The sequence below is a fragment of the Annulohypoxylon truncatum genome (assembly GCF_022578515.1).
Source record: "Annulohypoxylon truncatum strain CBS 140777 unplaced genomic scaffold F4807scaffold_10, whole genome shotgun sequence".
In the NCBI taxonomy this organism is placed as follows: Eukaryota; Fungi; Ascomycota; class Sordariomycetes; order Xylariales; family Hypoxylaceae; genus Annulohypoxylon; species Annulohypoxylon truncatum.
In genome coordinates this window covers 439,821-452,644 of record NW_025953796.1, presented here as the reverse complement: position 1 = coordinate 452,644, position 12,824 = coordinate 439,821, and the positions used below count along the sequence as shown (strand labels likewise).

General features: G+C 49.1%; 4 protein-coding genes across 4 annotated transcripts; 1 reads left to right on the top strand and 3 right to left on the bottom strand.

Moving 5' to 3' along the window:
• Positions 1 to 194: 194 nt before the first annotated feature.
• Positions 195 to 1,316, bottom strand: F4807DRAFT_458825 (subunits of heterodimeric actin filament capping protein Capz; the record flags this gene model as incomplete). Its single annotated transcript, XM_048001268.1, has 5 exons — positions 195 to 543; positions 608 to 745; positions 837 to 1,095; positions 1,170 to 1,188; positions 1,260 to 1,316. 5 exons carry the CDS (start codon positions 1,314 to 1,316, stop codon positions 195 to 197), a joined length of 822 nt encoding a protein of 273 aa, XP_047855774.1.
• Positions 1,317 to 1,662: 346 nt separating this feature from the next.
• F4807DRAFT_419507 (thiamine diphosphate-binding protein) lies at positions 1,663 to 3,224 on the bottom strand. The gene is made up of 2 exons (XM_047997423.1): positions 1,908 to 3,224; positions 1,663 to 1,835 (listed from the first exon to the last, which is right to left on the bottom strand). Exons 1-2 carry the CDS (start codon positions 3,088 to 3,090, stop codon positions 1,798 to 1,800), a joined length of 1,221 nt encoding a protein of 406 aa, XP_047855773.1. The 5' UTR covers positions 3,091 to 3,224; the 3' UTR covers positions 1,663 to 1,797.
• Positions 3,225 to 4,014: 790 nt separating this feature from the next.
• On the top strand, positions 4,015 to 7,013 carry F4807DRAFT_29621 (glycoside hydrolase family 5 protein). Its single transcript, XM_047994885.1, has 2 exons — positions 4,015 to 4,885; positions 4,935 to 7,013. The coding sequence occupies exons 1-2, from the start codon at positions 4,177 to 4,179 to the stop codon at positions 6,506 to 6,508; spliced, it is 2,283 nt and encodes a 760-aa protein (XP_047855772.1). The 5' UTR covers positions 4,015 to 4,176; the 3' UTR covers positions 6,509 to 7,013.
• Positions 7,014 to 11,554: 4,541 nt separating this feature from the next.
• Positions 11,555 to 12,464, bottom strand: F4807DRAFT_29618 (uncharacterized protein). The gene has a single exon (XM_047994884.1). It carries the CDS (start codon positions 12,181 to 12,183, stop codon positions 11,698 to 11,700), a length of 486 nt encoding a protein of 161 aa, XP_047855771.1. The 5' UTR covers positions 12,184 to 12,464; the 3' UTR covers positions 11,555 to 11,697.
• Between the last annotated feature and the right edge of the window lie 360 nt (positions 12,465 to 12,824).

The window sequence follows — 12,824 nt, the reverse complement described above, 5'->3', positions numbered from 1 at the left end:
TAGGCGTAGCAGGCGGTATTTTTCCGATTACGAACTCGCTTGCTATCTCTATTCCTCATTTTACTAGAATCTCGCTCTCCTTGGTGTCTGCTCCTCTAAAATGGCCAAGCAACTGAAACGCCCATATCCGTATCGAAGTCGACTCGGCACCAGGTACATCACGAAACAACGTCTATCAAAGCTCTCCCTCGACCCTATCTTCTCGAGCTACCGCCTCCGATGTCCTGGCCCACCCGGTAGCTGGCGACTTTGTCCCATTCGATCTTCTGCCTCGTCACGGGAAGTTGTCTTCGCAGACCCTTGAACGCACCTTCGCTTAGGCTCGTGAATCCTTTGTTGAGCTCTTCCTGGTACTTCCTCTCCGCCGCGGCGATATCCTTGGCAATTCCCGCACCCGTGCCTGACGAGACGGAGCCGGAGATGGGCTTGTTGGTTAATAACCGCACGTTCCCGTCCTCGTAGTAGTGCACGTCGACCTTGATGCTGCCTCCGAGACTGCTGGAGGCCGGGTCGAAGATGTAGAGGGAACGCCATCGTCCGTTCCTATCTACGGGTTAGTGGGCTCCCCCCCCTTAGTCTATTCCTGGATATCGGATGCTGTTCCTACCAGAAGTTATTCGGGCTATATTTGTTGGCCACGATTATGACGGCCACTTTGGAGTCGTTCTCGATGGGATAGGCGCCGTACGATGCGTTCGGGAAATGCTCCTTGACGTACGTCGACAGGCTCTTCAACGTCGATTTCCTGCGACACTGGTTATCAGCCCGGCTCTTTACGTAGACCATTCCTGTCCCTCCTCTCCCCCCATAATAAAGTCAAGGTGGGTCTTTCATACACCAAGTCTGCCTGAGTGCCTTCCAACGCGTAGCTTTGCACGCCGCTCGCCTTCTGGGTAGCGTGGTCGAAGGCGAAGCTCGAAGAGCTCTCGACGTCGAAGTATCGTCCGCCGCCCAGTGAACTGTGCGAGCTGATGATGACCTGCTGGCTGCTTCCGGGCAGTTTGGCGGTGACGAACTGCTCTTCGTTGTACTTCTCGAAGGCCGGGCCTAGCTGGGAGACGATGTCGGGCTCGTTGATGGTTAGGGCTTTGATGTCTATGAAGGAAACATGATATTAGAATCATCTTCTTCACTTGTATAATGAGTGGTTGGCTGGGCTAGTCTTGTACCGTTGATTACATCTGCTAGCTGTGTTGCATCTATAAGTCAGCTCGCGATCCAACCCCTATAAATTGTTTATAAGGTCTCGTTATACATACCTCGCCAGGCGGTGCGCCTTCCACGAAGGACTCGACGGTTTCTAGAGGAGTTGCCATAATTATACTTATATTTCAATGAAGATATTGGAGTCTAAATAACGAAGGACCTAAGCTTATGAAGATATCGGCGTCGTCAGCTTCCGCCTTACTTTGGACTTTGGGTGTTGATTGTTGAAACATGCAGATGTCCATCCATTATAGAGCGCGGGGCAAAGAGGGCGGACCTACATACCTTGTACCTAGGTACACCTACGTATTACTATCGATAAAGAATGCCAAGACATTTTTTCTCAGCTCTCAGCCATCAGGTCATTGTGCATACGCCTAGAAATATGCTCCACTATATTTTCCATCTGTTCTTGTAAGGTTAAAGTTCTCATCTCACGATTAACATTTTGAAAACTTCATAAAACAACAATATTTTTAGATCTCTTATGCGATTATTTCATCTGGTCTTCATGGATCGACTATATACTTTCTCATACCCTCTTATACCTACTACAGCAAGCATATTCGCAAATCTTACTCTTCCATTGATTTAATATTCTAACAGTTTCTTCACACCATCGTATATTCCTATATTGACGTTAGCATAGACCACACTAGGAACTACTTGGACATCTAATAGTCACAGAATAGGATACTCACTAGCGACATCGGGAATATTGAATGCCTCAAACATCAGTGGGGTGAAAGTGCTCCATCCTGCTATTCGCGACACTGGAGCTGAGAGGTGGTTGAACGTATCCGGATTCTCTTGTATTGCCGCTGCCACTTCGGCCCCTATTCCTGCATTGACCATGGCTTCGTGCACTACCATGCATCTTCCCGTTTTTCGTACGCTCTCGAAGACGCATTCTTTATCCCATGGATATACGGTTCGCAGATCGATGAGTTCTATAGAGACTCCGAAATCTTCCTCCGCCTTCTCGATGGCTGCGTTGCAAATGTAGAGCGGCTGTCCGTACGAGATTATAGTTATGTCTTTGCCCTCCTTGAGTACTTCCGCTTTGGAGAGTGGTAAGGTGTATGGAGCTGTTGGTACCTGTTCGACGGCTGCTCTATACAGAATCTTGGGCTCCATAAAGACACATGGGTCGTTGCTCCGGATTGCTGATAACAGGAGACCCTTTGCCTGTATTGGCGACCTCGGCATTATCACTCTAAGACCAGGAATATGAGTGAAGAGACTCTCAGGTGATTGCGAATGATATAGTGCGCCGTGACCAACACTTCCGCACGGCATTCTCACCGTCAACCCGCCCGCGTTTCTCCCCGTCTTGCCTTCACGGTATCTGTATTTTGCAGCCTCATTTACCAATTGGTCAAACGCAGGATATACATAATCCGCAAACTGAATTTCGGCTACCGGTCGCATTCCCTCGGCGGCCAAGCCAATGGCAAAGCCCATGATACCTTGTTCCGTCAGGGGTGTATTAAATACACGAGCACCCCCGAATCTCTCTGACAGTTTCACCGTGCAACGGAACACACCTCCGAAAGCGACATCTTCGCCAAATACCAGGACATTCTCGTCTTCGGCAAGTGCGGTTGATAGAGCGTCGGTAATGGCTTGACAAAAGTTCATACGTTTCGCTGTGCCATTCCTGGCTTCGGGTGGCAACTCGGGATTGCTGAGTGCTGTTTGCGAACTGTGTGATAATAGTGATGTTGTCGAATAGTCAGTTGGTAGGTTGAGCCGTGCATTCGGCGGATGCGTCGAATAGTTTCGACTTCGAGAAGTGCACACAATCGAACGCTGACATTTATACAAGTTGCTGACAGACTTGGAAGCCAGACCGAGCGATCGAGGTGAAATAAAAGGCTTCATCGTTACAAGTCTACTTGCTACCTGTGTGGATTCATGTCTAACTAGAGATTGATTTCGTTCTAAGAAAGAACGAAAGAACAGAATGCGAGGGATCGGTCAAGTCAGCCGAGAAGCGTCATACGCAGAAGACCCGACGTCGCTTAGTTGCGGCGTTCGGTTTAAGGAGTTCTTATTGAATTATAAAGCGGCAGATCTCACGCAGCGCTAGCTACATGGCTGGTCTTCCCCGCTACTATAAAGATGTACCTTTGTATTGGTGGACCGAGCCGCCGGGTTATGGTGGGGCTTTTGGAGCTTGCACTATCAAGTTTCGAGAGTTTCCAGGGATGTTGACTTAGAAGCGATAGTTGCCCGGTCAACAACATTCTCACCGTCAAATGCTACCTCGTAAACAGGGTTCTAAACAATACTACTAGTATTTTACTAGTACTAGTACTAGTCTGGTACTAGACTAGTATTTTGTTTTGTAAATACTAGCCTAGTATTACTAGTAAATACTAGTGCTAAGCCCGATTGGGGAACTGGACCCATTCTTTTCCGAATTGGAACAATTTTCGAAGAAAAGTGGGTCTATTTTGCCAGTCACGTGACTTTTGAGTGACGTGATTTGGAGTTGAACTTTGAAAATTACGTAACATCTTACGTAATATAGGCATAAATAGTTGATTATATAAGCATATTGTATAATTATTTTTGGAAGCTTTCCATCCAACGCCAAGGAAAGTCACTTGAAAAGCGGGGGCCTTTAACCAGATTAGGTTTAGCTATGTGTCGCTAACCAAATTAGGCCTAGGACTAGTATTTCAAACTAGTACTAGTATTTTGACCATGAATACTAGTACTAGTCTAGTAAGACCCACAATACTCGACTAGTCGAGTATTTTTAATACCCTGCTCGTAAATGAACACGCAAGCTTTCAACAATTCATTTCCCTTGACGCAATCGATAATCATTGCAGATTCCTACCGCAAAGAGTCTATCGGCCTGCATAAGTTTACAGATTCCAGATTTCTTGGCTTTTTGTCAATGTATCTACACATACATTCCTAAAGCCTGGCTTTTCATTGTTCACATTACTCACATCTATGGCTCGCGAAGACTCGGAAACAGACAACCGTCGGCGTAGGGATTCCCAGACACGCCATAAACATCACAAGAAAAAAAGATCTAGAGAACATGGCTCGGCAAGGCCTACGTCGGGCTCTGAAGGAACGTCGCAGGGTACGGCCCAAAGACTATCTATGAATGCTCTCGCCCAGTTGAACGAATATAACACTCGAGGCATTAAGCAAGAACCATCTAGAGAGAAGGAACGCAAACCAAAGCGAGACAGAAGTAGGAAACCCGAATACAAGGCCGTTGATGCAGAATACGATCCCCCGAGGAGGAGCCGGCGTGCGAGTCAGTCGGAAGGAGAACGTAATGCTCCCAGAAAAGAAAGGAGACGAAAAGAGGGATACCGAGATGGAGATGGAGGGTATGAGTCAAGGGGATATGAATCAAGAGGTTACGAATCTAATGACAGGGAGGAGAGGCGACGAAGGCGACGACAACGGGTGGTCGAAACTGAGGACGAAGAAGACATACCAAACGAAAAGGGAAAGAAACATCGCAAGAAAGATCGAAGAGTGGTTAGTGGCGCCATTGTAGAGGAAGGTAGAGCGATTCCAGCAATACGAGGTGGTGCCACAAGCAAACATAGTAGCTATGATAGCTACGACAGCATTGCCAAAGAGAAGGCAAGCACGGGTTTCGAGTTCAAACAATACTGGGGAAACAGAAAGAAGAAAAGATGTAGGTTTGGAATATCCTGTGGTGGATACGATATTGACGTTTTGAATAGGGATCATAGCGGGTGTCGCGCTTGTGGTGCTCATCATTATCATTGTGGTCGCCGTCGTCGTGAGCAAGAAGAACAGCTCCAACAACTCTGACGCAGATAAATCGAACTTAAGCGGCGTCTCGGAAGATAGCATCCCTGTGGCCGCCCGGGGAACATATCTAGATCCTTTCACATGGTATGATACAACGGACCTTAACGTAACGTACACGAACGAAACGGTTGGCGATCTACCCATAATGGGGCTCTTCACGGATTGGGACGACTCCAAGGCTGCTAACGATAAAGTTCCGGCCATCGAGAAGGGCTGGGGAGACTATTCTAAGACCCCAGCACGTGGTGTCAACCTTGGTGGATGGCTCTCATTAGAGCCTTTCATTACACCTTCGCTATTTAATTACGATAGCAAGTTAGGAATCATCGATGAATGGACTCTATGTAACCACTTAGGCGCTAAGACGGCAGCCTCCACCCTCGAGAAACATTATGCGACCTTCGTAACGGAGCAGACCTTTCAGGAGATCCAAGCCGCAGGACTCGACCACGTCCGTATACCATACAGCTACTGGGCTGTGCAGACATACGACGATGACCCTTACGTCTTCCGCACCTCCTGGCGCTACCTCTTGCGTGGCATTGAATGGGCGCGCAAGTACGGGTTACGAGTGAACCTCGATCTTCACGGCCTACCGGGTAGTCAGAACGGATGGAATCACAGTGGAAGGCAAGGCCTCGTCAACTGGCTCAACGGCACTAACGGTGACCTCAATAGCCAGCGGTCGTTAGACGTCCACGATCGCCTAACCAAATTCTTCGCGCAAGACCGCTACAAGAATATCATCACCTTCTACGGGCTCGCCAACGAACCGCGCATGGTCTCCCTCTCCGCGGACGCCGTCATCTCCTGGACGACGCAAGCGTACAACCTCGTGCGAAAGAACGGCATGACCGCCAACATCGTGTTCGGGGACGGCTTCATGGGCCTAGCTAACTGGCAGGGCAAGCTGACGGGCATGGACGGGCTCGTGCTGGACGTGCACCAGTACCTCATCTTCAACAACGACCAGATCATCTACACGCACCAGAAGAAGGTGCAGTACGCCTGCGACGGCTGGACCCAGCAGACCGAGCAGAGCATGAACACGGCGACCGGGTTCGGCCCAACCATGTTCGCCGAGTGGTCGCAGGCCGACACGGACTGCACGCAGTACCTGACGAACGTCGGGTGGGGCAACCGGTGGACGGGCACGTACGACTCGGGCAACGCGTCGACGCAGGCGCTGACGCCGCTGTGCCCGACCAAGGACAGCTCGTGCACGTGCGACGGCGCCAACGCGGACCCGAGCCAGTACAGCGCCGCGTACAAGCAGTTCCTCAAGATGTTCGCCGAGGCCCAGATGGTCTCCTTCGAGAAGGGCTGGGGCTGGTGGTACTGGACCTGGGACACCGAGAGCGCGCCCCAGTGGAGCTACAAGAAGGGCCTCGCCGCCGGCATCCTGCCCGCCACCGCCTACGATAAGGATTTCAACTGCGATAGCGACGTGCCTGATTTCTCGGGGCTTAGCGAGACGTACTGAAGGAGGGGGGTTAGGAGAGGGGTCGAGTTTTGCGGCGGCGGCGGTGGTGGTGGTGGTGGTGCGATTGCTCTCTAGCATTGGCGCTAGACCTTGCTTTTACCCATGGGCTGGCTCGGCTCGTGATTCGTCTCATGCGCGACGCGGTTTTTGCTGACCGCAGACCGAGGGGAAAAGGAAACTAAGGAAACTAGTGTTTCTAAAATTGCATGAACCCGTGGGGGTTGGGGAGACGATCATTTTTCATGCATCCCTCGGATATTGCTATACATATATTCGAACGGCTACTTCCGAGATCAACCGCGTAGCCGGGACGGTGACGCTTGTGTGTGCCTGTGTGGGTGTTTGTGTGTGTAAAGGTTGAGAGCGCCTATGTTTTGCTAAGAACTTAGATGCGACGGCGCTCCGAATTTCGCAGGGGGCGCGGGAAAGGGGGTTTACCGGGACACGGAGATAGAGCGGTAGCCGCTATATCCTACCCGCTTTCATCTAATGTCTGACTACCTACCATGACCGCTCTTCCCCATTCTAGGAGGGAACTAGGGGAAGCTTGCGCGCCGGAGTACTACGCTATCTCATGCGATCTATACATAAAGTTTGGTTGCAATAACGAACGTTTTGCATAGTATATACTGGGATTTCTGGAGTTATCGGGGTTACTGTTTGTCTAATGCTACCATGTATATTGACGATGTACGTGGGGTGGAAGGAAGAGGGATATGGATGATACATGCGAATGTGTTTGGGAATTACTACCTGTATACCTATTGGGTACTCTGTGAGCGAAATATCTACCTAAGCAGCTGCAAGATTAATGAATGCCGACATGCATATGCCGTCCTGAAACTCCTGCCTGCGAAGTTGACGATCAAAGGATGTTAATCTCGACTTATATGTCTAAACAGGGTTGCAGTCTTGTCTCTTTTCGTCTACAAGGCTTTAACGGTTGTGCATATCGATAGATCAGTTTAGGGTTGGGAGGGCTGTGTATTTGAAACCGGTGATATGAGTCATGCTGGCGTCTTTTAGTAGTCGGCGATCTCGGTGTGGCTTTGGAAATATAGCCTTTCGACCTCTAGGAAGCCAGCCATCTCACACCGCATTAAGAACGCGGGGGCCTCCCTCTAGAAGGCTGATGAAACATCGACAAATCTGCAGCCCTTTCTTTACCCAAAAGGGTTTTCATATGATCGTCGCCACGCCACAGCGTCGTATTTGCGGCTGATCATACATATAAATATGTATGCTGTCAGATTGACCGGTTGGAAACCCTAGATGCGGCACCGCAAGTCCGGGGAATTTATGTAGGAAGAGGAGGGAATGGCTTGATATTCTTGCACATCTGTTGATCGTCGTCGAACCAGTTCGGACAGGACAGGGGGCGAGCTTGCATTTATGCAAGTATGGGTGCGGCGCGTATACGAATGGTAAGTTAAATAGGTTCCGGACATCATGAGGCTGAAAAGCCCGGCAATCTGGATAGCTACCTGTCCTGGACCAACCACTCGTCGACTGTCGAGGGAGGGCCGGAAGAGTGACAAGATTGACACGATTGGACCGGCTGGCTGGCTGAAAACTTTCTCGTATGGATTGAGTCGTTCGTAATGGCCACTCGTTGTGTTCCTTCACTAACTGCGTAGACAATAAACTACGCCCGAATCCGAAAGTGGTCTGATCGATGTGGATATCTTGTTGCGCGTCCTAGAGGTATTGTATCGAGAAACCTGGTTAGCACACATATTTTTCTGTTTGATTCGGCACATTTAGATGTTAATCGAGATAAGAAGTAATCTTATCACGCCTCTGCCGTCTGAAACCGTACCAAGGCAATGGCTGGGCGGTGGCGGTTCGCAAATTGCTTCCTTGCTGGGTCTATTTTAAACGCCATGTGCCGTATGTAGCCAACTCCCGAGAAGGAAAGGTTTTGACGGATCTTGAGGAGGAATCAAGAACCGGGATTTGAAAGCAACGCAAGACGCGGCTCGTGCCCAGGCCGCTTTTCCGTTTTCCTGTGGTGGACGTATACGGCTTATGACGAAGAGTCAGCCTTAGTGAAAATCCCAGAAGAACCATGACTAGGGGTACCGGTAATAGAGTAAGTGGTGTATGTAGCTACGACGCAAGACGGAAGACAGGACCTGCCTTAGCGCGGTCTGTTTCTGCGGCCGTAAGGAGGATTCCACAACCGACGCCGAGTGCTCATGCCAAGGAAACACGTCGCTTGATGCCGCAAGAATAACATGTTGCTGTCGTCGTGGTCGGAAGCAACGCCTAATCTCCTGAGAGTGCGTACCTGCTATAGACATTAAACGCTCTCCTCGTCTTTCGTTGTTCTAGGCCTGGATTCTATCGAACGCCACCTCATTTCCGAGTGATGTCAAGCTTTGTGGCTACCGGTAAACCATTGGTTCGTCCAAGCTCGTCTGATATGCAATGTACGGCGCCACCCATATAACGAATGCTTCTGCCCGGGTATGCCAGTCATAGAACCCTCCCCTTAATCATCCTTTCCACCTTGTCGGGACCAATCATAGATTATCTTATAGCGGTTCATAAACACTTGGCCATGCGTGTGTTAATTAATTGCTAGAAGCCTCAGCGGCGGCTCTGTAACCTCGTATCAAGTTTTCAATATATGCCCACAACCGATGTACGAGGATAGCTAATGAGTGTATCGTTCATGTAAGATGAAGTATCTCATCCTAAGGTGGACAGCCCGCTTTACGTTCGTCTCACGATCATAGGGGATGACACAACGCCTACCTCCTGATCTCTGGGTATCCTGGGTATCACCCAGCTGACGTTTGAAATTTTAGCAGTGACAATGACTATGTTCTTACATAGTACCGTGGGGTCGGCTTTTGCATTACGTGCAAACTAAACCGGGTCGAAAGTGGTTCGAATAGAGATGGCATGATACTGGCTAGCCGGAAGTCCGATTATATTCCACAATGACCAGACCAGGGGTTCTCCTATTTTTGGAGGGGTTTGCCTGTGTAACAAAATAGCATTCAACTTCGTTGTCCCTAAGCAATTGCCAAGGTCTTGTCTGATCTAGAGGAGCATTTGGGATCGTCTAAATGCTGCCAAGGAAGCTAAGACTTGAGGCCCAACGTAAATCATGATGTTGACTACCGGTGCGAGCAATCCTTGTATAAGAACCGTGAGGATTGGTCGGTGGAACAAGCACAAAGTACCTAGTTGGAACCAGTTGGAAGAACGTCCTCCAAATGCTTGTTTGTAATCGCTTTGTCAGGGCTCTGCGAACAACTATGATCTTGTATCTCCGAAGCAGTTTTTTTCAAGCTAATATCCTGTACTATTGGTTCAAGTTAGTGGTAGGATATTGATTATGGGTAACGCGATCATCATGTGCGGGCATGCTTGGAACCGTGACATCATGTGTGATACCACCACGGGCAGCCATAATATGTTGGTAAAATAGGAATCCATGGTCTGGACAGTCGGCAGTACCTAGGACTGCTTATGCTGCGTTGAGCCGGACCGCATTCGGAGGAGCGCTTCCTTTCCAGAGTTGCACCAAGCCTGTAGCCGTTCAGCTGGCTGTATGGAGAGTTCGTTGGTCCTCATCGAGTGCCGTGTGTTCGAGCATCTACCCCAGTTAGTAGTCAACAGCTGGTTGGAAGACCTTATTAGCCACTTGAGTCACAATGTGCCTCCCACCGTACCTCCCTCACATCTTCTTTACCATCCCGCTCTCCACGATTCGCGTAACACATAGCATATTGCAACGCGCGAGGGTCGTATGCAGGTGGGACACGTGACTTTAATTATGAATTCGCGGCTTTTAAAAGACAGGTCCTGGGCCATTGAAATGCCACGGTTCTTGGAGCTTGAGTATAGCTGGCTTGCACTATTGCATGGTACTCCAAAGGATTGACATGCTGTGTTGCCCAAGTTCATTTGGCCAAGAGCAGGGCTGATGTGCCCTATGATATGCCATGATGACAGCAGTACCCGGCGTTAAAAAAAGACGCGAGTGGACAAGCGCCGAAAGGGACCGCGTCCACTATCCATGACGGGTATACAGGGGAATAACAAGCCTTGGGTGAGGTTGCATCCCGCAGGAATAGTTGTGCGCTATTCATGCAGATGCACGACATTGCAGCAGCGGACGGTTGGCGCCGTGGGCTACATAGAGTTGGGTAAGCGATCTCAGATGGACGAGACTATATTGAACCTGTATATGCGGATAACCTGCGTTGAGGTGCGTTGGAAGTAGTTTCATCGAGACAACGACGGGTAAAGCCAACGGTATACAGATTAGATGCAACCTGTCTGTTGAGAATAGTGGCGAAAGGTCGACCAAAAAGGTCGGATGCGGCCTCCCTTGGTCGCACCGAGGGTGATCGCTCGTGATTGCTTCTAGATAGTGGCCACAATGGAAGATTGAAGGTCTCTTGCAGTCTCTTGCAGTGGAGATCTTCAGGCACCCCGGAGAATTCGGGAAGGTTGGCGATAGGAGGGCGAAGAGGGCGCGGACAACACAGCAGACGAGATAGATAGACTCACCTGGAGCAAGATTCAAGATTCTAGATCAACACGGCGACCTGCCTGTTTCATTAAGATTTGGCGAGTGGCCGACGTAGCAACGGGCTGGAGAACGAAATCCGAAATCTGCAAATAATGTTCACGACCCTTGAGGAACCTTTGCGTGTGTGTAGCATGTAGTAACAGTTCATGATCAACGTCCCTTCGATTTGAATGCTCCAGTACGGCAGTACTTCAGTGACGCGTCAATAGAAGCTTCGACTGGTTCTTGGCTGATCACTGAATGGACCTTAACTGGTCCGTTGGACATTGATTGGGCCCATCCAATTTTGACTGCATGCCGCATGTGGTTTGACCCACGATGGGGTCGACTCCTCGGCACTGCATCTTGCATCTTCCTTCTCAGTTAGGCTCGGCACAACGGATACGTGGACCATGATTCGACGAGAGGATGCCTCGCTTGCGCTGATGTATTCAGCCATGCTATGCACGTATGTATAGAGCGCCATTCGTTTTGACGGGGGGTTAATTTGGGGGTGCTGTTTTTGTTATTGGATATACTCACATATCGATGGCCCGTTAATGGTCCATCCGCAGTGGCTCCGTGTAAATTTTCTGCTTTCTTTAAGAAGAGGTGCGTATACGTGTTCTGTATTTGAGATGACCGGCGTAGTAACCTACTAGAATTGGAAGAAATGAGTGTACGGAGTGTGGTCCGTGATGAAGTATTGTGTATGCAATATGTATGCAGTATGTAGTATATAGTATGTAGTGTGTAGCAGTATATAGCAACGTTGAAGACGGAGAATTAAAAGGGCTGGCTGGACTTGAACTCGAATATGAATATGAATACGAATATGAATGAATATGGAGAAATTGTTGGAGACATTATGATCGATGGAGTAATCGGTATTCGATTTGAAGCTGGTTCCTGCCTGCTGACGACTCCTAGGTAATTTGTATATATGGATGTACGTACCTATATGAACTTTGATATTGATGGAAAGAACGTTGATATTGTACCGTTGTATCGTTGTATCTGACACTGTCTCTTTCCTCTCATAATTGATGGGAGCAGCTGAGGGGAAATAGGGGGAAGAGCCAGTGCGAGACGCACGATGTGTTGTACCTGCCGCTCCAAATGCGTAAGGGACAACAATATCCATTCAACTTGAATCCCTAGAACATAGAGGAGGATAAGCGCCTCGCTTATTACATACGTACACCCAACTATGAGTGACGGAGGTATGTATGTACATGTCTACAAAGATATCGACGTATCACTGATGCTCGATATGTTGGTGACTGTGATCGCCAAGCTAACCATTTGTGCTTGTCTGGGGAAAGGGTGCATCAAACGATCAAACAGCACAGAGCCCTGTCGGCTGTCGGGGCTTAAGGCTGGCGTTGGCAATTGCTTAATGATGATGGTAAGGAGGGATGGTGGATGGGAGAAAGCAACCTCAGAAATGATGTCGTGCAAGGTTCTCACGTTTTTTTGTTAGTAATCCGAGTTTGTATCGTGGTTCGAATCGATATCCTTGGCAAAAATCTTGGCGCTGGTTGGTCTGTGCCTGACTGGTCGATTTGGCCTTATGGGTCCTTCTAACCGCATTAACTGCATTAGCACTTGCAAATTTAGGTCTAGCGTGGACTTGGCTTTCTCCCTTTCGTTGCTATTCCTGATAAATTCTAGTCCTGCTTTCTTAGGCAGTCCACGCGCAACACTACGCAACACCAGCCCTATTTCGGCTTAGGAATTTTATCATGCTCACGTGCGATGAGACGAATACGATGAAAGAAAGAA